Source organism: Ischnura elegans, chromosome 11, assembly GCF_921293095.1.
Source record: "Ischnura elegans chromosome 11, ioIscEleg1.1, whole genome shotgun sequence".
NCBI lineage: Eukaryota > Metazoa > Arthropoda > Insecta > Odonata > Coenagrionidae > Ischnura > Ischnura elegans.
In genome coordinates this window covers 88,084,550-88,110,701 of record NC_060256.1, presented here as the reverse complement: position 1 = coordinate 88,110,701, position 26,152 = coordinate 88,084,550, and the positions used below count along the sequence as shown (strand labels likewise).

The following is a 26,152-nucleotide window of genomic DNA, read 5'->3' as shown; positions in this document are numbered from 1 at the left end:
GATGAGGGCGGGGAAGTTAGAAAACATCAGAAGGGAAATGGATAAAGGGAGGATGGATACCTTAGGATTATGCGAAGTGAGGTGGAAGGATGGTAGGAACTGTTGGAGTGATGGGTGTAGGGTTATATATAGTGGTGGGGAGGAATGTCAGCGAGGGGTAGCTTTAGTATTAAACGGGAAGATGGGTAAGCGTGTGGGAGGCAAAGACCAGGTAAGCGATAGGATTCTGGTGGTAGAAATTGAGGCGCGGCCCAACAACCTTGTGGTGGTCCAAGTTTACATGCCCAGTAGTAATCATAGGGAGAAAGAAGTAGATGAGGTTTATGAACAGCTCGAGGAAATAATTAGAGACACAACGGGTAAGAAAAATCTGGTAGTGATGGGGGACTGGAACGCTTCAGTCGGGGAAGGGAGGGATGGAAACGAAATAGGAGAATTTGAATTAGGAATTCGGAACGACAGGGGTGAGAAAGCAGCAGAATTTTGCAGGAGAAACAAGTTTTTCATCACAAACACGTGGTTCAATCATCATAAAGGGCGACGGTACTCAAGGAAAAGTCCAGGGGATGTGGGGAGATATCAAATTGACTACATCATAGTAAGAAAGAGGTTTATGAATTGTGTGAACTACTCGCCCAGCTTCCCTGCAGTGGGTGCAGATTCAGACAGTAACCTAGTGCTCATGAAATGCAGCGTGAGATTCAAAAGGCTTATGGAAGTTAGGAAGGCGAAGAAATGGAATTTAGAAGCTCTGAAGGGGAGTATGAGGAGAGAATATCAGGAACTAGTGGAAAAAAGTAGCCGGAAAATTGGAAACACAGACCTTAGAGGAAGTGTGGAATAAAATTAAAACGGCAATAGGGTGGTTTCCTATTATTTTTTTATTGCCTTAATCGAAAGATTATTACTCCTGAAGTACGCATTTAACGCTTTTAGATTTCTAAATGACAATATCTATTTTTCGCGATTAAACGAAAAGTGAAAATTTTCAAGCGCGCGAAAACGCGACGACTAAGTATGAATGATGGGAAAAGCCCGTGTGACGTCAGTCTGGCTCCCGCTGCCGCATTGTGAGGTGACCTTGGGGCGAGGCTTTGAGCGCTGATACGACGCAAGCTGCTAGCAGGTAGCAGAGTACCCTGCTAGCAGGTAGCGCTTAGCTTCAATAAGGATTGTTAATACCTTATCAAACGAAGGAAACTTTCCTAACTTAGGTAATTTTAATGGGTGATTATTAAGAGATGTGTCCCTGAGCTCTGTGCCTCATGCATGCATTGGTAATCTCAGACGATGTAAAACTCGTATAGAGACTAGGTCCCTGTGACGTCACGTGGAGTGGAATCGCATGGGCGCCAATCTGGCCTTTTTCAAATGAGGATAAAATTGACCATTGCCATTCGTCTAAACCGGTATTTCTAAAACCAAGTAATTCGTATATTATGAATATACTAATGGTGGGTAACGAATTGCAATCAATACCTTTCGTTTTCTTTGATGAAGGAAACTACCCTATTGCGAATATAGGAGAGGAGTGCTCGAAGAAAGGGGAGGCTCCCAGATGACTTCTTTAGTACTCCATGGAAACCTACCTTAATCGGTAGAATACTATAATAACAATGTAACTCATTCATTTTCGTCGCTTGCCCTTTTTCTCGTCTCTCGTGAAGGGTGGCTGAACACCCGCAGTGCTGCAAACCGGGTGGAAAATTTGGAAGCACCGTATTCCATCCTTCATCCGCAACAGCATGGCTCTGCTCAGTGATATCCACACGTGGAACACGCGACACGGAGGAAACAAATTTCTGGTCCCAATCCATATGTCCTCGAGTATGGCGGGATCATTTATTTTCACCTTTGTCCGCTCATTTAACGCCCTCTAGGATGACCAGAGCCGCGGCTGGTCAAGGACGAAGATGATCCGACAGATGGCAAAAAAATACAACGTGGCCCGGCTACATAATGATATAAATTATCTACCATCATACTATTTTTTACGGCTGTCTGTATTCCTTCATTTCCGTATCTATAACCTTCTAGAGAGAGCCCTGATCCATAGGAAGAGGGGGCCGGGTGGCCTCATCTAGGCCAGGTAAAAGAAATAAATTAAATCAAAATTAAATCAAATTGTCCACCTATCCTTCTACAACTGTTTCCAACAGGTCATCATGCATTATAATGTGGCCAATTAAATTGTTCGGTTATTTTCTTAAGATTTAAAAAATACTTTTCATTTCTCCTACTCTTATGAAAGAACTCGAAGTTATGTACTTATTTACATACGATTAAATTCTCATAAATAATTAGACAAATCTGTGTAGTGCGATGCCTCGAGGCAAAAAAAGTGGAAAACTTGGCACCCTTGTGTACCAATCTCTGTAGTTGGGTGTATAAAGCAGACCTCCTCTTTCGCCGAGCGAAAAATAATGCCCGTTAGTCCTTCTTTCAAATATTTGATCTCGCTCTCAGGGCAGAGAGACCCAGTTGAACAGCACGGGGACACAATGCTTGTTCTCTCTTTCACGCGGGCAAACAAGGCGCAAGGCAAGCAAACTCACTCACTCACTCTCGCGGCCAAAGCTCGAACTCTTCTTCTCTATCCATCCATCCCCTCTACTATGCGGTGTTCGCCACCCCGACCGAGTTAACATTTACCGGACGCCAACAACTTATCGAAAGCGTAGCGAATCTTGTACACACACACTCTCCCACCCACACGAGTGCAGGGATACACAGAACGAAAAGCACTCGTTGGGAGAGGGCACCCATAAAACCCTCATTCCTCGACACGGGGCTTCAAGGGACACGCAAAACCACACAGTCACACACGAAAACATCACGCAAGCAAGGAAAAGGAGCGTTTGAACTGGACGCAACACGTTGCGAAGAACACACAGACGGGACGCGGGGCGGAGAGAAAACACTTGGCCAACAGAGGAGAGGATACACACAGAGAGAGGCCAAAAAAGTGAAAAAAAAGGAGAGCAAGTCAAGGGGTTTTAAGTGGGGTGTGCGGTGTACCCTTTAGGTGATAATTCGAAGGAAATCGACTCGCAAGAGTAATGAGTTTAGCAAGCAGATTGGATTCACTGATTTGATCCGGATCACGTCCGAATAATTATCTGCGGTCGGAATCGGAGTCCCTCAAGGAAGCGTATTAGGTCCACTCCATTTATTCATACAACCGTGGTCGCCTTGAACTGCGTGTTAGCACACCATTTCCATTTCACGTATTAGATGAAAAATGTCAATTTTAATGTTTTATTCTGCTTTTATGTGATGATGTTCAATCATTCAAGCAGAATGTGATGCATGTTCGCTGCTCAACGGTTGAAATAACTAAAACAACCTGTGCATTATACAAGTATATGCGGAATGATGAAATGGAAATAATTGCGGACATTTTGAAACATAATTGCCGTGCTTTTTTTTCATTTATTTCGGTCAAATGTCCATTTTTTAAAATTGCAATCCACAGCCATGAAAGGGTAACTGACGTTTGAACCTGGCGCAAAGTAAATGTAGCTTGTAGTTACCTGCGATAATTTTATTACTTGTCATAACACAGCAATAAAAAAGCTCAAAACAAATCAGCAAAGGATTGCTAGCGTTTGAAGTCCTATGCAACATGTTGTATAAAAATTGGATTCACTGATTTCATCCGGACCACGTCTGCAAAATTATCTGAGGTCAGAATCAGGAGTTCCATAGGGGGGCATTTTCGGTCCATTTTATTTTTTAAACTATGGAATGGCCGTTAGGAATATAATTAGATTTGTATCATAATATTCCACGCTTAACGACAACCCTTTATTGTTTAATTTTGTGTGATATGTATAACATATAAAATTATATATAGTACATAAGTAACATATAATAACCGTATATTATTGTATTAAACTTTCGGCATGAACATTTGCATTATTTTAATGGCATCACAAGTATATAAGAAAGAAACAAAAATAGAAATTTCCTCCCAAATATTGATATGTGTATTGTAAATACTTGTTTGCGCCATAATTGTGCTGAATGAGCGGAAATAGGTAATTGCGAAAAAAAGTAATAGTACGAGGTTAATCATTTCATTTTTTGCAAAAAGTGCAAGCCAAACCAAATCAGCAATCATTTCATTTCTTGCGAAAAGTGCAAATCTGCTAAGGAGTATTTGGGCATGATCCAACGTGCGTCCAGAAATAAGTGATGCGTTGCGCGCTGGTGAAAGGCTTCTGGGGTGGCCTTCAAATCGATTCCTCTCCAATCTTCAGCTCCTCAAGTAAATAAAAAGAAGAGAGAAAAAAAACCTCTCTCAAGTTATTCGCGTGCAAAGAATTTCGGGGATCTCATTCAGAAACTTCTCGGGACTTCTTTCCGACGACGGAATGGGGCAAATGGAGAGGGATTGCGCGTGAAAGTGTTCCTTTCTCTTTCGCAACTTCGGCTGCTGATCCTTCTCTTCGATGACTTTCAATCACTTCTCCCCTTCTCTCGTCACTTTGGATTTTGGAGGAGATCTACATCTACATCATACCCCGCAATCCAATCCTTTGGCGTGTAGCAGGGGGTGTTAGGACAACGGCCGTTGACAAATGAATAGGAAATGCTCCAACGATGTACCACCTAGCATCTATGTAAGCCCTTTAATGGGGAAAAACGAATTCTCATACCTATCCGTTCAATAAATTATTTCCCTATTTTATCATTATTGTCGGACTTGGAAATATTTCGGCAAAAAAATTAGTAATATTTAGTAGCACTCTCAGCTGTTTTTGACGAATAGCTTCGTATTTTTTAAACCTCATGCATAAATCAAAGATTAAAATCTCAGTTATTTTAATTCATTTGTCAGACCTGCGAATGTACTGTAATTCTAATGTGACTTTTGTACTGTTCTTTATTTCCCAAGCAATATAAACGTAGCACGCATTCTCCGCGTATCCAGTGGTTCCCATCCTTATTTTTGTGAAAGGTTTGTAACGCTCTCTGCTCGATTTTTGTAGACGAATCGCGCGGCTTTCTTTGAAGAAGTGTGACTAAGAAGTGTGACCAAGTGCAACCAAAATTTATAATTGACAGCATAGAACTAACGCAAAAGCTTTTCAGATGACAAAGAGTCAACTTTGACCGTTGGGCATGAAAAGCAACGAGACCTGATACAGTTGTTTCAATGCATTCACCTAGTGGAAATCCTAGTTCACCTCCTTCTTTTCGCTTAGTGTGTACTTTTGTGCATCTACGAAGGAATCATATTGTTCCGGGCTTGTCATTACTACTCGCTTTAACTACATTCTTCTAGCATATGTGGGGAAATAGGGGAGATCCACGGGTCTTAGTAGTGTCCGCGAATGAAGTCACGCGCGGCGCGCCTGGCGGCAAGGAGGCGGGGGCCTGTGGCGTACGCCGTTTAGGCAGCGTTTCGGCATGAATGAATCAACATGCGACAAAACCGTTGAAATATTAGCTGAAAGACCCCATGAATGTAAAATTTACCCTATAAAACTATTTATTTGGGTCGAAAAATTCAACGTTCAAAATAACTGCATTTAGGCCCTTCAGACGCCTTCAAGCGCCTCAGTCACGGATACCCGGCGTCGCACGAACTTGAAACTTTTTATGATTTTTTTCTTAACAATTCCAACATTTTTGAGACCACAAATTCTTTAGTCGAATAACTTTTGAAATATTAGCGCCGGATTAGTGTAATGGGTGTAGACTTGGATTTTTATGAACTAATTTATTGTAAAAGAACGTGAAAAAGCCTTTTTGGCTTCAGTTCAAGACTTTTGAAAAAAGGTACCGCCAGTTATTTTTTAGAAATGTCGTCAAAATATATTGCTGGCAACATGTTCCAATTTTTGTCCCATGTCATTAAATGTAACGCTGTGTTTGTCACACTTGTGAAATCGGAATGACAAAATGTGATTGGCGATCAATTCGCAGTCTGGAAAAAATTGATTCCCTCGGAGTAAAAGTAATGCTACATGATGAACTTAATTTAGGAAATTTTTACTCATATATTTGTGAATGGGTTTCCAATTTCCTCCAAGCAAACATGATTTCAATCCATTTTAGAACGGTAGCTGCGCTAATAGCATTTTATATTTTATTAATTATCATCCCCTGAATGGCTTTAAATCGCGTGGTCCTGGGTTCTCTAAATAGATAGGAATGCCAATTTTATCCTCATTAAACAGAGGAATTATGCTGGTTAGTTAGAATAAATAATTGGGAAGTTGTTTGGAAAAGTGATACATCGGGTCGGAAGCAGTTTAAGTCCAACGTATGAATTTGGTGAAAGGGCTATAGCTTAAATTTCAATTTTTCATCGATTCCTTTGAAAAATCTAAAGTTTGCGATAGCTCTCCAGGCCTTAAATTTTGGTACATCCATTTGAAAATTTCATGGCATAAACACTGAAATGTAAGGGGCCATTTGGAAAATTATGTTTCAACGTTAATTTTCATTTAGCCCTTGTGTCCCAAGATATGTCCAATTTCGCTGTTTCTTTTTCTTATTAAGGTTTTCACGAGGCTTCTCTTCTCTCCTACTTTTCGTAGAACGTCCTCATCACTAATTCGGTCGATATATTTGATCCTGATGATCAAAGAAGATATCGTATTGCCATAATTTTATCATCAGCGTGCTACACGCATTTCAATTGTTAGTTTCTATTATTATCTGATGATGATTGTATATAACAATTGAAACACGTTTAGCGCTCTGTTAATAAAATTTTGGGCAATAAGATATCTTCGTTGATCATTATTTATGTTGTTCCACAGCATCTGTCCAGAGAAAGTTGGCTTCAGTTGATCGTCATCATTTCTCTGTACCACCACGTTGCGAAAGCCTTAATTCTTGATTTCTCCGCTGCTCTCATTATCCATGCCTCACTTCCGTAGAGAGACATACACCAAATGCAAGTTTTGATAAATAGTTTCCTAACATCTCATAAATTGGTATTGAAAAGAAACGGAATCTTTTGAAATATAATTATTTCCTGCGCATGATATGCGCATGGCGGTAGGATATATACTACCCTGCGAGCCGCCTTAATAAGCGCATGGCGTGTTATGGCACCAGCCGCCAACCGAAGGCGATATAAAAATTAAAAATGTTCCGCCCTAGTGACATATGACCGATTTGCTCTCACCTTGTTAATTTAGCAATTATTAAATTCATTTGTTGCTGGAAGTAAAAACGGATTTATTACACCAATCCGTTCGCCAAAATGTTCCACTCATTTTATCGTTTCTGTCCAAATTAGAATCTTAGTGAGGGTCTAAGATGACGTTCTCCGTATCGCTGTGAATGATATCTGTTCTTCATTCACTAAGCATAGTTTACCATTCGCTTATCGTATTCAAGTCACGTGACTTATTACCACGTCACAATGGCGACGCTCGAGGTATGTTGTTACCAAAGTAGTGACGTCACCCTCCCTCTACTCCTATCTTTAGGGTGCTTAGTGAGGAGATAAGAGGTGGAGGTGGAGATAGAGGTAGAGGTCGCGGTACCTCGAGGTAACACAAATACATTGTGTGTTACGGGCGCGCGCATAGTGAACAGGTCGAGGTAGAGGTGTACCTCACGGTTCACCAGGAGGTCGCGCGGGACCGCTTTCAAAGACAAACGAGTTCGTCTTCCGGGCGGTGTGTCGCGAGGTATATCGGGAGGCTTCTCCGTGATTGGTGCGTTCAAGAAGAAGAACCATTTCATGTGATATCCTAATGTTTTCCTGAAATTTGTCTGGGTAATACTTAAATTGCAAATAGGTGATATTCTCCCAGATCTTGTTGCGCTTGATTTATGGGATGGGTACTGAATTCGCGATTACTTAACGACCAATCAGTCACCACTTTCATGCTGATGACATGTCGTCACCATCACCACTACTGTCGCTTAACATTGTAAAAATGTTAATGCTAACCAAATAATCATTATACTTGATCCCACACGTTGAAAGACTGGCTCGTTGTCGAGGCTATGGCTGCGAGCGTAAACCTCTTTACTATGCGATACTACCTCTACCTCCACCTCAATCTCCATGTCTACCTCTGTCTCCACCTCCACCTCTACCTCCTTACTATGCGAGTACCCTCACGCTACGCTGTTATCGCGTGGAAAGTTAACCAGGTGGCAGTGTTTTTAAATTTAAGACACAATTCTTCTTCTGCCGTATGCAGAGCATATGTTGTCGAAAGATAGCGGCCAAGTGGCGAAATAGGAATCTCCATGCTTGTGAGCGGAGACCAACTGCGGGCGGAGTGGCGGGCGTCTTTTGTTTTCTGCGGGTGGATAAAAGGGGTCGCCGGAATGGATCTCCGTCTGGGCACGCGTGCCAACGGATCCCCTCCCGCCGCCCGTGTCCTATCTGCAACGCCCCTCACGCGGCGGGCTCATTGCGGGCGTGGGATACTCACGTGCCACCCACTGCAGATATACACAGGGCCCAGAGACCTCTAGATTGCACTCTCGACACTACTCCGTCACCAAGGCGAGCCCTCGCATACGTCCACCACTGTTAAGCTGAGCGCCCCTTAGAGCTAAGGTCTTTCAACCCGTGGCTCCGGCCGCTAATTTCTTGAGGCCCCTAGAAGCCAAAGGAAATATTGTTTCGTTCGTTACAATGTAAAATATATATCGACACAATAGTCTAAAAATAAGCTATGTCCAAAACCGCATTGATTGATTAAACTTTTTAACCAATAAAGATTATTGTACTTTGAAATTTTGACTCTTGCATTAAAAAAAGGTGAAGACTCCTGCCTTAAGGCCGTTTTACACGGGGCACGGAATTGCGCAGGTTAGAGCTGCATTAATTTCTAAAATGGCGTGGAATTGCGCGAATGCATGAACGAAATTAGAACAGGGGTCATGTTGCCGTCTCGCATCCACGCATTCTCGCATGTGTTCTAGCAATTAACCGCCTTACACGACGCATTTTTAATTGCGCCTTCGCACGTACGTCAGATTGCGCAATTCCGTGTACCGTGTAAAACGGCCTTTAAGAGTCTTATGGGTAAAAAGGGCATAAATGTTTTTTTAAAGGTTTATTGATCTTATTAAGATCGTCGGGCATTCCAGAAGAGTTGATGTGCAGGGGAGGTCTGGATTGGACTGGGGGCCCTCGACTGAGGTTCATTGAGGGGCCCTTCTTTCCAGGATATTTGGGGGTCGTCCCCTTGAAACTTTTTGGAAATTGCTTGCCTGGAAATGGATTTCAATGCTATTGTGGCTCTTAAAAACTAGATAAAATTTAATTTAAAAATAGAAATTTCTTAAGAGTAAAAGTGCTGTAAAAAGTGATAATTTCACAGCTTCTTTAATTTAATAATGCAGTATGGTTCTTTTATCTAGTTACTGAATTTCTTCCTTTTAATTGAACCAAAAATATAAAAAAAACCTGTAAAATAATTTTTTTGTACAACCCTTTCAAGAAGTATTATGTTCTATTTGATCTTTTGACACCTTTATTTTTTATTTTTTTACATAATCTGTTTACACAGTTGTTGATAAAGCAACTAATTAAAACGTAGAATTTAATAATTGCAAAAATGAACCTTTGTTCAAGCAATCTTAGTACTTTTTTATTACACCTTTTCTCTCCTCTCCACGATAGACGAAAGGGGTCCCGTCCCAGTAAGCTCGGGGCTCTTGGCGATCGGCGACCAGCAAACCTGGCCAGACTGCCCCTCTAATAAGGTGTTATTACGGAGCCTGTAATAAATTAAATACAAAAATATATAGCGTGACAACTAAGAGGAGCGTCAGAAATAAAGTGAAACTCAGTTGTGGAGATATTACAAGTATTCTGCTTTCGATGACTTCCATTTCTCTTATTTTTCAATTGGGAATATGAAAATAATCGTTCGTATTTTATAAACGAAATTTATTTCAATAAATTTCTTTGCGTTATTTGTCAAGAAATTTGTTAAAATAACTCTTTAGTCGCATTTTTAAGATATGTTAAAGCAATTCAGGCGTGATATAGTATAGCGGAAGTTCGGCATATTGCAATAAATGGTAGTTGGACTTTCCACAATTAATTAATACTTACGACGCGTTTCGGCTCATAGAATCATCAAGTGTAGTAAGACGTCGTCCTGATGATGGCTGCCGAAGCGCGTCGGTCGCATCAAATAATTGTGGATAGTGCAACCACCTTTTATTATAACATGTGAACGATAAGTTACGACGAAAACAATCTTACCTCAATGAAAACATGGAATCATGTTTAATTTGATGGAATTTTCATTCGTGGTGATATAAATACGACGTAGCTTTGGCGAAATTTCTGTCACAGGAAATCTAACCTACACGATATTGTTTATAATACTAAAATTGATGGATTCGACCTAAGCAACGTAATTCTTTACTAACTTCAAAACCAATGATTAAATCGAAAATTGATTGATACTTACGTATGCTGTACGATGAATAGAGTAGTTTCCTTCATCAAAGAAAACGAACTGCATTGATTGCTATTCGTTACCCACCATTAGGGTTTTCATAATATACAATTATTTTGTTTTTGAAATCCCAGTTTAAACGAATGGCAATGGTTAATTTTAACCTCATTTGAAAAAGGCCAGATTGGCGCCCATGCGATTCCACTCCACGTAACGTCACAGGGACCTAGTTTCTATACGAGTAGATAGGAGTTTTACATCGTCTAGGATTACCAATGCATGAATGAGGCACAGAGCTCAAGGAAACATCTCTTAATAATCACCCATTAAAATTTCCGGAAGTTCGGAAAGTTTCCTTCGCTTGATAAGGTAATAATAATTCTTATTTAAGCCAAGCGCTACCTGCTAGTAGCCTGCATCGTATCAGCGCTCAAAGCCTCGCCCCAAGGTCACCTCACAAGGCGACAGCTGGAACCAGAAATACATCACACGGAGTTCTCCCAGCATTCCTACTTAGCCATCGCGTTTTCGCGCGCTTGAAAATTTTCACTTTTTATTTAATCGCGAAAAATAGATATCGTAATTCAAAAATCTAAGAGCGTGAAATACGTGCTCCAGGAGTAATAAACCTTTCGATTTAGGCATTGGAAAAATAAAAGGAAACCACCCTATTGAAGACTTTTACATATAAAACATTCTTTACATATCGCTAATAAATTCAATACCGCTTATTATTTATCTTGACGTTTCTATACGCGTGCCAGCTGCTCCGTCTTGGGTGAGGGAGGAAAAAAGGAGCGTGGTTGCCACCAACTCGGCAGAAATGCCAGTCGATGATTCATAAGCTGCCAGGGTACTGTGTGTCACGATTTTCAATATAGCAACTGCGCACTGTAACTATCAGCAACCCACTTTCAGAGATATAAACCTTACTTTGCCGTTATTACTTGACGATGAATTTCAAAGCACTGCATGAAACAAGTGACTTCGTATGCAGTCAAGCGCACGGGTGAAAATTAATATACCCCAAGTTTGAAGTTCGCTTTGAAAATATATGGCTTCGCTGGAATTCTAACACTGGTGTTAACCCTAGTTACACTGTAATAAATAGTCACATAAATTGTGATTAGGAATAATAATAGAAAGTAAGATCAGTGAAAGTAAAAGAATCTGTAATTGATACTTAGGTACTATTTGAGAATTATATGTCCCCCGGTAAAACATACTTTACTTAAACCGAGCAAGGTTTCTTCTTCGCTATTTAGATGATCCTTCTTATGCAATATGAACAACTGTATAGAGCTTATTTTCCCGGATAATGGATACAGTATAAGGATACGATCTCGTAGGTTTAACTCTAGTTACCCTTATGTGTTGATCATGCCTCCTGATCTAATATTGTTCATATTATCATCGAAACAAGACTTTTCTTAGGGCACCACTAAAGGAAAATACCATTATGTAGAACTATTTTTATTGTCTCCTTAGGGTGGTCTTTATTTTTTTAATTTTCGAATTTACTTTGGGACGCTCCCCAGATTTGACCCATTTGGCAATTCTAGTGTTGTTTTTCAAATACATAGAACTGTAATCATTAGAATAAAAGGCACTTCTGTCAGCAAAGCACGAACTACATATTAAATTTAGAGCGGCTGGCATGACCGGCCTAAGAAAGCATACTGTTAAGTAGAAGCAGCTTTACAATGCTAAATGAGTTGCAGGCTTTGTGTAACCGTCAGTAGGGTACCTGAAGACATTCCCTATTTCTCGTGATATGGGAATAGGGTAGTTTCCTTTATCAAAGAAAACGAAAGGCATTGGTTGCGATTCGTTACCCACCATTAGTGTATTCATAATATACAAATTATTTTCCCAGCATTCATACTTAGCCGTAGCGTTTTCGCGCGCTTGAAAATTTTCACTTTTCATTTAATAGCGAAAAATGGATATCGCAATTTAAAAATCTAAAAGCGTGCAACACGTACTCCAGGAGTTATAATCTTTCGATTTAGGCAATAAAAAAATGATAGGAAACCTCCCTATTGGTAAAGGTACGGGCATCTATGAGAGGTTTTCAATAAATATATGTGAAATGAAAACATTTCGTGGAGCATTGCCAAACATGTTATACATATCCATTTAATGTTAAAGTTGTCTTTAACCATAACCTATCATACGTGATGCACATTAAAATGTTTCCTTAAAAATTGATAAAAATAGCCGAAAATGCTACTAAGTTGTAGTATTTGAAGCGTTCCTGCATATATTTTATAAAGAATTTTTTTGTGGTTATGCAAATACGGTTTAACAGCTGACAAGAATAAAAGGAAAATGTTTTTATAACTAATCCTAATATTAGTTTCTGATCTCCACTCAATTCTGCTGTCAGCCAAACTTTTCACACCTACGTATTACTTCTCTTTCACATCCTTCTAATCTGATGCATTTATTAATAATAATATATTATATTATGTTCGAGGTCTTCCTTTTCCGTTCTTGCCTTCCACTTGTCCCTCGACGATTGTCTTCATTGAGCCATCACTTCCTAAGATGTGGCCTACAATGTTCTTTCGTTTTTTTAATCGAGGTTTTCATGAGGCTCATACACTTTGGAATTACCCGTTACAGACTCCATCGATTCATTAGGTCCTCATCAGTCTTCTGTAGCACCACATTTAAAAAGCCTCCACACACAATTTCTCCGTTCCCGTCATTGTCCATTCCTCACTTCCGTAGAGAAGGATGTACAATTTTTTTTAAATTATCAATAAGTATGCATGTAGAATACTGGTGATTAGTCACCCTCTTTCAAGCACCCAAGAGGATTTTTTCAAAGCACAGCGTGAATCAAGTAATTTTGTACGAAGTAACACGAACAGGTGTAAAGTTATTGCCACCAAGGATGGGATTCACCATATATTCGCCATATTATGTGTTTCCGTTATGTAGTGGTTATCACATCCGCCCGACACGCGGAAGGTCCCAGGTTCGATCCCTGGCGGAAACAGATTTTTTGCCGGCCTCGGTGGCAGTCTTGTAAATTCCTCCCTGCCAAACAAGAGGTCGCGGGTTCGAGTTAGCAAAGTTCGAGTTTCATTAGCAAAGAGTCAGCAGCTAACGATATAGTGAAGAAAACCGCAGCGAAATACCTTGACGACCTAGCAGACAGCGACAACCAACCCATAAAGGAAAAGATATTTTTTAAAGATACACTACACAACAGATTCCGTAGACCGGAAGATATATTTTTTAAATGACGAATGTGAGGGTGTAAAAACTAAAGCCAGGGATTAAAAGAAGTCGGAAGACTTCACACGGCCGCTTTCCCGTCTCTAGTTTGTGGTGTCCAGTGCTGTGATGCAACGAACTCAATCAAATTATTGTTAACGATTACATCTTTCTTACGTTTACTTGTAACCGATGGATTAAATAAATGTAATTAATCCCTTTATCAACGCTCGTACGAGGAATCGTCACATTTTAGTAATCAAAAGTGAAAATCTGTTTTTACACGCGCGCTGATCGAAAAGTAATTCCAGCTACATGAAACTCATCCATAGGTGAAACATTTTGGTACAACACATTTTTTTATGCCTAAGGTGCCCAAATCAAATATTTTAAACATTATTTTATGCAGTGGTATTAAATAATTATTAAATGATGGTTTACATGTAAGTACTTGCTGTTTGAGAAAACATTGGCAGGGATTACATCATGTATTGGGGCAAAATAAATAATATAATAATCAGTACTATAAATAATTATAAAATTCATTCTTTCAAAAAATAAAGGCATTATTGCAATATTTAAAAGCGCATTGGAAAGTTAGTTGTCCTACCGCGTACAAGGTCTATTTTAGGCCACGTAATGGTTTTTACATACCTACAATGCTCAGATGATCTAAAGATATTTCATTATACAAATGGAATTGTAATTGTAAACCTGGTGATTGGTTTTCCAAAGAGTAATATGCAATCGTAATTAATTCCAAAATGTACCATGTAACTGTAATTGAGGCCGATTACATTTTTGCAATACTTTTCCCATTTCACTCGTGGTGTAACTCTAGTGATTAGTTTTCCAAAGAGTAGTATGCAGTTGTAATTTATTGCAAAATTGACATTGTAATTGAGGCCGATGCCATTTGTAGTGGTACTCCGGGTTTGTACAAAGTAATAAGGAGTTGTAACTAATTGCAAATATGACATAGTAATTGGGACCGATTCCATTTGTAGTGGTACTCTAGGTTTTTACAAAGTAGTATGGAGTTGTAATTAATTTCAATATTGGCTTTGTAATTGAGGCCGATTACATTTTCTTCGATACTTTTACCCATTTCACTGGCGGTGTAGTCATGATTTGAGGGGGGTTGGCGCGTCGCTTGCCGCCCCCGGCGCAGGTGGAGAGGTGTGGGGGGTGGAGAAGGGGACTTGAAGCAGAGAGCGAATCTTTGGGGGGGGGGGGGGAGGAGGGGGGTACTACGTGAGGGTTGGAGACACAAAAACGTTCATCCCCTGTGTCAACAGACAGCTATGCGGAGACGAAAGTGGGTGGGGGCAAGCGGATTCATTGTTCGTAGGCCTGAGCAGATGGGGAGAAAGGAAAGGGTGCCGTGGGGGGTGGGGGGGGGGTGGGTTCTCCCTCTGAGCTCCCACCTTCCCCTTTGAAGGGATAGACTTACGCTGGTGGGGTGGATGGGGACTCCTGGAAAGCAATAGGGGAAGGACTCCTAGGGAAAGCGACGGAATAAGGTTTCCGATAATGGCCCTTCGCGATAGATGGATAGATATCGTGTGAATGTGTACGCCTTGCGCGGGATAAGTATAAGGGCGTAATTGTGCGGAAAACGATCTTCATCTCTTTCAGATAAGTGACTCGTTAGAGGATGATTTTTGATTGGCAAAGCTGCGCATTGGTAATAAAGGAGTGGGGTCAAATGCCGCATTTTAGTAGAATCTTTTGTGCATTAATGCGATTCGAATTTTTCATCTCGGGTTTGAAAGAAGTACTTGGAATTTTCCCTTATTATAAAATTATTACGACCTAGATCACAATGTTACTACATCATTTTCAAGGTTTTAACATCCTGGAAGATGATCTAGTTACATCCAAACCTAGGTTTTAATAATTTTTTTATCTTGGAAATTTACAAGTATTTATTTCGGCATGGAAAAAAATCCACTCCTCCATCAAGCTTGAATCTTCGGACTTGATAATTCATCAAATATTGAGATCGGAATTAATCAAGGAGCAAAACTCAGTAACAGAGAAAACTTATCGGCGATCTAAAAATTATTACATGTTGCGAGTTGGAAAGAACTCTCAGCGATAGAGATTGACTTATAGGCATTGCATAAAAGCGATGGAATAAGAATTACAGCCCACCCGATAGATGGATAGATTTCGTGTGAATGTAACGGATTTGGGCCGCAATAGGGTGGTTTCCTATTATTTTTTTATTGCCTAAATCGAAAGATTATTGGTCCTGGATTACGTATCACACGCTTTTAGATTTTTAATTGACGATATCTATTTTTCGCGATTAAATGAAAAGTGAAATTTTCAAGCGCGCGAAAACGCGACGGCTAAGTATGAATGCCGGGAAATCTCCGTGTGACGTCGTTCTGGTTCCCGCTGCCGCAAGTGAGGTGACCTTGGGGCGAGGCTATGAGCGCTGATACGACGCAGGATTCTAGCAGGTAGCAGAGTACCCTGCTAGCAGGTAGCGCTTGGCTTAAATAAGGATTATTATTCCCCTATCAAACGAAGGAAACTTTCCGAACTTAGGTAATTTTAATTTGTGATTACTAAGAGATGTTTCCCTGAGCTCTGTGCCTCATGCATGCATTGGTAATCTCAGACTATGTAAAACTCCTATCTACTCATATAGAAAGTAGGTCCCTGTGACGTCACGTGGAGTGGCATCGCATGGGCGCCAATCTGGCCTTTTTCAAATGAGGATAAAATTGACCATTGCCATTCGTCTAAACCGGTATTTCTAAAACCAAATAATTCGTATATTATGAATACACTAATGGTGGGTAACGAATCGTAATCAATGCCTTTCGTTTTCTTTGATGAAGGAAACTACCCTATTGCATATATGTGTAGATATTTAGTGAGTAAATACTCTCACTCGTTCGTTACTCATGCGGGGAGCTGACTTCCTCCAACATAATTAGAAGCTGATCACCATCGGTACATACTGACTGCTTAGAGAACCACATAATATAATGACGGGGTGAAACATGTCTGATGCACAATGCGTTGGAGAGGAAGAATTATGCCCTTCAGAAATAACCGGCAAAAAGCGTAGTGTTTCATGTATTATGATAGAAAATGCAGTGAAGGATTAAGAAGAGATGGAGGGAAGAGAAGCCGTATGAAAACTTGAATGAGACGACGAAACAACTTAATCGGTCATATGATGAGAAATTAGAACTTGATGAAAAAATTCTTGAGGGACAAGTAAATGGCAAAAAAGTATAACAGTTATAATATCTGAAGTAGTTAGGGAAGGATGTAACGGAGAGTAAGTGAATAATTCGCCGTGAAAAGATTAGCTAATAACAGAATTGAATGGGAAGTCGCGTAAAACCAGTCTTAGGATTGTTGACTAGTGATGATGATGAATAAATCTTCTAATGGGAATTTCGGATGGCGGCCGTTTTGAAAATAAATTAAATGTGCGTAGAATATTGGAAATACCTCAAACGTCACAGATTAAGTAGATATACTTTGTGCGATTACTTTTAATCGAACAAGAATGTTCCCTTCGGTTACGCCTGGGTAATTCTTAGGAGATGATTGCTTAGAAGGGTTTAATCGGAGATTATGTTCATTTAACTAACCTTTATCAGCCATCACACTATTCGTAATTAAGGATTAAGGTCAAATATTAGGATTAGTCTGCTGAATATTTTTTGTTGGGTCTTGTTGGTTGGATCTTGTTTGATTGATCTGTGGATTCTTTGGAACAATATGTTGATCTGGGACTATGATGACAGCAATAAAAATGGAACGAAAAATTCTTGCCGTTGGTGTGCGCTTCCTCAAAATAATAATACATTACAGTTTAAAGTATACCGGGACTAGCCGCGGTGATACCTTTTACGGGAGTCACCCGCAATGCACAATCATGCGAAAGATCCACAGAGAAAAAATCATTCGCCTTGACCGGGATCCCGGCCAAGGCGAATGATTTTTTCTCTGTGGATCTTTCGCACAATAATACATTATGCTTTACATATAGTGTAGCTCATTTTGTGTTACCTTGATAATCTATACTAACAAAGCTTAAGTGCGTGCATGAAAAAAAACAACTGAAGTAGTATTTATAATTCATTTACATCAATATTTTATAACAATATTTGTTCTACACTTTCTTTAGTGAGAAGCCAAGAATGTGCATTTTGCAAAAACTTTTTCAAAGACTTTGAAATACAGTATGACTGGGGTAACAAATTAAAAACCTTTGGCCCTACGTACAAAAAAATCTTTTAAACAAAGTCAAATTTGGTTGTGGTAAGGGCACACTTATTTTACGCAGGGTAAAGGGAGAAGGCAGGGACTGAAATATTTTTGAGTTGCAACATCTAGCATAGAAACATCGTAGGACCTTATAAATATATAAATGCCTCAACGGAAGCAAACGCAAATGAAGAAAAAGTGGGATGGACCTTTCAGATGATCTCTTTAATGCAACAAAAGAATAAGAAATCTTCATTCAAACTATGGACCAATCCGTGGTTCTATTAATTTTATACTTTTTATCAATGCCGCAAAGGTAGCGGACCACGTGAATATTCGACGAACGCCTGGTAGTATATGTGCTAGCACCGTTAGTTTTCCTCAGGCTTCGTGTTTCCGTCGCTGAATTGGTTAATTAACTGTTGAGGGCGTTCATTAGCTCAATTAGCTCAGTGGCGCGAGGGTGGCAGTGGATGTTCATGCACTGACGACGCACGCCTCTGTTGGAAGGGAGAAGATTTCACAGAGTCACAGAACGGGAACATTTCTACATGGAGGCGTCTCTCTTGCTGCTGGCTCCACTAGGTAGCAGTGGCGGATCCAGGATAGGGACAAGGGGTGGCAAAGTTTGGGGGCTATGCCTCGTTCAGATTACGATTGTTCCAGCGATCGTTGGGACTATCGTGCATTCACACAACGATGGTTAAAACCTGTGCTGCCCTCCAGTGCTGCAATTTAAAGTGAACGAGAAATAGGGTAGTTTCCTTCATCAAAGAATACGAAAGGCATCATTTTGCGATTCCTTACCCACCCTTAGTGTATTCATAATATACAAATTATTTGGTTTTAGAAATACCGGTTTAGACGAATGGCAATGGTCAATTTTAACCTCATTTGAAAAAGGCCAGATTGGCACCCATGCGATGTCACTCCACGTGACGTCACAGGGACCTAGTTTCCATACGAGTTGATAAGAGTTTTACATCGTCTGAGATTACCAATGCATGCATGAGGCACAGAGCTCAGGGAAACATCTCTCAATAATCACACATTAAAAATACCTAAGTTTGGAAAGTTTCCCTCGTTTGTTAAGGCATTAATAATCCTTATTTAAGCCAAGCGCTACCAGCTAGCAGGGTACTCCGCTACCTTCTAGCATCCTGCGTCGTATCAGCGCTCAAGCCTCGCCTCAAGGTCACCTCACAAGGCGGCAGGGGGAACCAGAAATACGTCACACGGACTTTTCCCATCATTCCTACTTAGCCGTCGCGCTTTCGCGCGCTTGAAAATTTTCACTTTTCATTTAATCATTAAAAAATCTAAAAGCGTGAAATACGTCCTCCAGGAGTAATAATCTTGCGATTTAGGCAATAAAAAATAATAGGAAACCACCCTATTGACGGTTAGCAAAGCTGTTGAGGTATGCAGGGTCAAAATATTACTTTGTTCAACGTGTATTTGACGTATAATTTTTCTTCCGCTCATATTCTTCCTTGCTTGGAAAAAAACATGAAAGAAAATAGAGCGAAGGGAGCTTTACGAACTTTTCGTCTTTCTCTTGTCGCTTCCTCATCCAGTCTCCCAGCGCCAAACCATCGTAAAGTGGCAACGTTCGGAACTACAGTAATTATTGTCAGAACATGCATTCTCACGGCTAGTTCGGCCAACTCTCGTTATTACGATCGCTCGGACAATCGTAATCTAAACGTGGGATTACTAAGCAGAAGTAGTGGGGGTTCGAACAAAATTACCATTCTATCTGGTGTAAAATGGATACCCAAGGGGGGGCTAGAGCCCCCCCAAATATCGTCTCTATATCTGCCACTGTATTGTAATGTAATTACCAAAAGCGTGCAAAATGGGCCCTAAGTTCAGAGCTAATTTGTATTTCAAATCGTTAAAGTAGGTAAATACATCGGAAAATATAGCTAAATACTTTTGTAGGAAGTGGCAACCAACAAAAATTTCGATTTTTTCTAGTGCGTGTTTCTACCCAACGGGGGCCTTAGATCCGCCATTGGTCCTAATGAGAAGCCGGTCCCCGTACATTAATTCGCACTCCAACTTTGGTCACTAGTGGCGCAAGAATGGGTAGGTCTCAATGTATTTGACGTTGAATTCCCTTCATAACTGCATTTGGATGTTGTTACCATGGTCCCGTGGTTACGGTTTTCTTCTCCCTTACCAAGTTTCCGCGATCAAGTCTCGTCTGCGGTACTTATTACTGTTTCTATTTAAGTCTTCTATCCACGATTAATTTCATGATTTTCGTTGAAAATTTTATTTCGGTGCAAGGAAATTCTTTTTGTGCACTTGCGGCATCTTGTCGTTTTCAGGTGAATAAAGTCACTGCTAAATTTTTTAGTGCTTCTTTTGTTTTAACTATTGGTTACGTAACTGAGCTTCATTGAATATAATTTGAGCTTAATATTTATCAATAAACGGTTCGTTATGAAGCGTATCTCTTGCGGGCTAATACGTATGTTAACTTGTGTCCTAGCGACTGGAGCGCCGCTATCTATTGCGACCGGCGGGAATCAATGGAATCGCGGGAGTGGAGAATCCTGTATACAGTATTAACACTTTTAAGGCCGGCCGCTAATTTTAAAGCCCTACCGAAAAATCCAGCCATTTTTACGAAATTCGTACATTTTTTAAAACATTAGCATCAAAAATATATTTATATCGATTTGTATTTCAATAAAAATGGACTTTGCTCTTCTTTAAGAATGAGTTTAACATAGAAAGCGAGAAAGCGAGAGCGAGAAAGAAAGCGAGAAAGCGAGAGCTTAACATGGAAAGGATATTGGAAACCGTATTGGAGGGTATAATGTTGGGCAAACGAGGGAGATGGAGGAAGGGAAAAGGTTTTTGAGATAAAATGAAAATGAGTGGGACTTATTGCGAAAAATAATATGATATTCCATGAAAGGAGTGGATACTTTCAGAATACTTCGTAAATTTTCCATGAAAACCTACCTTAATGGGTAGAATACTTGAATAAAGTAAGTGAGAGTTTTAAGCACCGATAGTAAACCGGCATTCAGGATCACTTCAAATATTAGTTCGATTCCCACGCGAAGACGTTTAACGCGATAATCTCGCGAGATGTGCAACAGGGGCCAAACTCTTATGCAACGCACATGTCAAACACTGTTGCCTCACTGCTGGTAGCTATTCCGGGACAATATTTGTGAAAGCATCGATACTTAAACGTCCCCTAATCCTGTTTGCTGAGTTCACACGGATCGCTTGCTTTGGTAACAATGCGCCCAGTGTGCGTGCGTGTTGCCACGGCAAATATAGACCAACAAATGAGTTTGCCGTATTTATTTGTACAAACAGCAACGCGTCGGGGTGAGAGCGTCATAATAAGTGCGGTTATCTCATAGTTAGCACAAGAAGCTTTGCTTTCGAGGACCGTGACGGGAATGAACGGAAGCAAAACTACTTGAGAAGTTAAAGAATGGACGAGAGAGCAAATACTCAGGACATCAATGAATGCTAAGCCCCGCGGAATGGCCGGAGACAGATTTATGAAACCGCTAAGGATTTCAAAATTATAAAACTTCCACAAAGTAATGAGGAAGTGGTGAGAATAGGGTGGTTCCCTTTTATTTTTTTACGATGATGGAACTTCTCCATCGTGACAACAACAATCACATTTGACAATGCATTGTTGTATCATCGCGTATGTCATTTCATTGCCACTGTTGTCATTGTTGTGTCATCACATTCGACAATGCATTGTTATATCACTGCGTGACAAGTTATTTATTGTCACCTTAGGTTTAATAGGTTTTCATTGAAACATGGAGATGCATGGAATCACAATTTAGATTAACAATTATGTCTCGTTTTTTGGAAATACTTATAAGTAAATGAAAAAATTAGACAGAAAAATTTACCGAAAATTAATAACGATATTTTGGAAAAAACGAATATTTAAGGAGAACCGAGAAACTTGAGGAGAACTTTCAACAAAATAAAGTTAGACTCGCCTTTGTAGCGGAAATACGGAGTAAATATTAGGAAAATCAACACGCAGGTCGATACATTTCTAATTGAGGGTAAAATTGTTACATTAATGTGTTGAATACCACAACATCTAACACTGGTCAAACACACTGGACAACGACAACCGGTCAGTCCAGAAACTAGGAGAATGGTGGGGGCACAAACATGCTACTATACAAATAAAACGATTAGTTATGGAACACGAAAAGTTAGCGTAGTAACCGATTCATGCATGCATTATAACATGCCAAGATATGCATGCTGATAGCTAGAATTGACAATTATATTAAGTTATTAGCTATACATGCAGATTCTATTTTACTTACTCCGAGTCAAGCCATCTTATAGCTCAACTATCGCAGTTATTATGGTCCCATATGGTGCGCAGAAAAAAACGGCATCTTTATTCCATCTGTTCTGTTGTCTATTTCTTTAATCTTATCCACGGGATCGTTTCTAACATAGTAATTAGGCTCTCCTAGATCATCTTTAAACATCAGGCAAAAAGCATTCTACTTGAAATTTTCGAGATAATTTTCCGAAGCATTAGACATAGGAATTATTTTTTTCCCCGAAATATAGATGAATTTAATAAATTCTAGATTTAATTTGTGAATTTCCTTTTTATTTGTAAACGGCTGGTGTCGTAACACTCCCCACCACACGTCTGTTTAGGCTGGTTGCGGAGTAGTAAGTAGATGTAGTATAGCCAACAACTTGGGGCTTGACTTCGTAGAAAAAAAAATAAATACATTTTCGAATGAACTTTTTTATGTCAGTATTCTTGTTACTTGATGTACGCGTGTCTTTCTTTAGCGGCATCGTCGTGGAACAGTGGTTAATATTACCGTTTCCCGAAAAGCGGCAAAACGCGCCGGTTAAATCGAGAAAATACTGCCAAAGAATTCGAAATTTATTTCAAAATGAAGATATATCCCTGTTCATTTTGCAATGTTCTTAAATAAATACTAGGCTTTATTTCGTTAAGGCCGTTTTACACGGTACGCGGAATTGCGCAATCTGACGTACGTGCGAAGGCGCAATCAAAATTGCGTCGTGTAAAGCGGTGAGTTGCTAGAACACATACGAGAATGCGTGGATGCGAGACGGCAAAATAGCCCCTGTTCCAATTTCTTTCATGCATTCGCGCAATTCCACGCTATTTTAGAAATTAATGCAGCTCTAACCTGCGCAATTCCGTGCCCCGAGTAAAACGGCCTTTAGAGCATTTCATTTTTGAGTGTAAAAGTGTAAAAGCACACGTGTATTGAGGCAGCTTGCGGGGCAATATGTAGATGTAGATATTATGCTATTCTTTCTACTTACGATTCAAAATGAAAGTGAGAAATATCAGGTCCAGCTGCCGCCGCAAGAGGGCGCATTGCCGAAGAGAGAGGACGTGGGCATGGCAGCATCTAGCGGCGGTAGCGTGTGACGAAGGCTGATAAGAGAAGGCCCAATCCCCATCCCATATATCTGCCTCCACCAAATACACCAGGGCGACCAAAAAAGAGAGGAGCGCATCCCTTCTCCGCGTACCCTGGCGAAGGCAAGGGGTTAGAGGTGGGAGAAGGGTCGGGTCCAGGAGGATCCCTGCCTGGGGCGTGTCGCGCAGAGATAGCGGGCGGTTGGCCAAAGGGCTGGGGCATGATGGGCAGGGAAGATGATGAGGAAAAGGATGGGAGGGGGAGGACAGGGCAGCCAACTGTCATTCCACCAAAAAAATAGAATGTCCGACCTAGTATTGCTATTCCGGTTTAATAAATATATATGCAATTACTATTGCTATATTTTCTTTATTAAAACGCTTCGAGCGATAACAAATAAGCAAACAAAGAGAATTCCCCTATCACCGATAAGAGTAATCATCCATTAGAATGAAAGGTAGGCGTTACTGAGAATTGAAGAGGATTGAATAAAATAAAATCCCACGAAAACGTCTGAAAATGACGAAAATTTTCCATTTTCGGGGTTTCTATGTTTTAAGAAATAGTGATTTATTAGTTTAAATTCCTAAATTTTAATATTCAATCCAACAAATTTTTTAAAACTTAGATTCTCTCTTAGGTTCTCTCTGGAGTGTTGGCAATGCTATTCTTAATTTCAAACGACGGATTATTTACAGTACTTTGTCCATTGAACACTAGTCTCAGCCTCTCAAAGTGGTCTCCGAGGCTCTAGTCACGGTTATTTATTTCGTCAATATCTCCACTGAAGGAAAATGGCTGAAAATTTTGCCGCTATTAATATTGTGAGAACTGAGACCACAGATTTCTTATTGTGAGACTTTGGCTTGAGAGTTGGGAAGTATGCGTGACAACAATTGTAGTCTCCGAGACTTACTTTACGTTGATTCCGACAGAGGTCTCACTCCCATTTCCACTTTACACTCGTAACTCGTTCTCGAGACTTTTAGTCTCCAATGGAAACGTAACATAAAGTTCTCGTGTAGCGATTCACTCACATTTGGGAATGTTCTAGCGGCCCATAAAAATCCCTCAGAGTAATAACGTGCCTTTTGTATCACTGGTCTCACGTAAGTTATGCTCTGATATACTTTATTTTCAGTTCAGTAGAACACAGTGTGAGTCTCATGGAGTGGTCACAGTTGTCTCCGAGAGTGGTGTCACCCCCTTCTCCACTTGTCACCCGAACCTCGGGACTCAATTTGAGACTTTTAGTCTCATGTTGACATTTTGATTGTGGTTCCACGACGTTAGGCCGGAAAACTTACATAGTGAATACTCACGTATTATGTTGTACTGTTTTGTGGAGGAAATTTTCCACTTTTTCAAATAGTGAGAAAACATCATGTAGGCAAGGTCCGGCTAAGACGCATATGTTAAGGGAAAGTGTAGAAAAAACTGTGCAAATATATTATCAACAGAACTTTCTTTGTTTCTTTCAGTATCAGTACTTTGTTTCGCAAAACTTGGACTCAGCTGTTAAAAGAATGAGAACTAAAACAATAACTTATCCTAAACGAATACCTATCCGTTTTGCCCCTGTCCGTCTTGTCCAAAGCCTCAATATTAGAAAGAGGTATAAAACTTTTGCATATATTTGGCGGTTAGTAGAAGACGACAGCTACAAATTTAACTTGAAGAAACTAGTCATTCACTTGACAATGAGTGCAAAAAACATATGTACTTACAAACCTTTGCGAAAATCGTAAGAAAAGAGCACCAATCGTTCTTATTCTCTTTAACGACAAACGCTTGCCTGTGTTGTTTTGTTTTAATTGTTATATCGTCGCCCGGCCGATCAGCTGACCCGGCCTAATCGTATCGTGACGTGATCAGTGATTTGTGAAAAAACAGTTTATTCTTCTTACCCGCACTATGTTTCTTGCCCGGGCATCCCCTATTTTTAATTTAATGAGAATACGGGGAGCTTGGTAGCGTAGTGGATAGTGCTTGACTGCTGATGTAAGGTTTCCTGGTTCGAACTGGGTAAAGTCTTCGGGTACCCCCAAAAAGAGTCGCTAGGAACTCGGAGGCTACACGATAGGCTTTTTATTTCTTAGGAAATTAAGAAAAGGTATTTTGCAGAGCGAAACGAAGATCATCATATTAGAACACAAAAATATTTAGAGTTCCGACAGAAACGATAAATTAAGACATATTTTTCTGAACGGGTAAGTATAGGAATTCGTTTTTCCTCCGAATTTAAGGGGGCGCCCTATCGTTTGAATTTCCCAATTTAATGGATCGTGAAAGCCGCAGCGCCGGGACGTGGATGCCGAAGCCGGAGCGCTTCGAGGGAGAGAAAGGGGTCGAAAAGGCAACTCCCCTCCCAACTTCGCCCGTGAAGACCCCGGGGAGAAACTTGATACTCATGATAAATTTGATACGGGTCATTGGAACAGGTGTCGCAGTCGGAGTTGATATGTGACACCTACTGCAAGCCAATTAGAAATAGTTTGAAGCCAAATTATTGGGGCCTTGTTCCTCTCTCATGCGCTGAAAAAATAGGCCTGTGAAGGCGAAGGTCCTTTTGAGTTTACACCTTATCCGAAATTGTTGGTGATGTTATCTTCATTATGTAAACAGGCATTTCGTCAAAATCACGTCGCCGACTTCGGTGGCGGCTAGGTCAAGTCCTCGCTGCCAAACAAGGAATCGCAGGATCGAGTCCCGCCTGGGTAGGTTTCCCCTATCCTGGTTTTGGTTGTTCGTGTAATTAATTGTTAAATTTGTTGAATACTCAATATAAAATGGCTCATTATGAGCTGTACTCAGTGGTTTGGGAATAAAAAA

At 40.2% G+C, this 26,152-nt stretch overlaps 1 protein-coding gene and 1 non-coding gene across 2 annotated transcripts in view; one reads left to right on the top strand and one right to left on the bottom strand.

Annotated features, from left to right (window-relative positions):
* LOC124167660 overlaps window positions 1-23,605 on the bottom strand; it is a 78,397-nt gene extending 54,792 nt beyond the window's left edge. Inside the window, exon 1 of the mRNA XM_046545645.1 lies at window positions 23,433-23,605. Within this exon, the coding sequence (XP_046401601.1) occupies window positions 23,433-23,605 (173 nt within the window). The remainder of the gene's footprint in view (window positions 1-23,432) is intronic.
* On the top strand, window positions 13,341-13,413 carry Trnav-gac. Its single transcript has one exon. It is a non-coding gene; the product is annotated as a tRNA-Val (tRNA).
* Window positions 23,606-26,152: the final 2,547 nt, after the last annotated feature.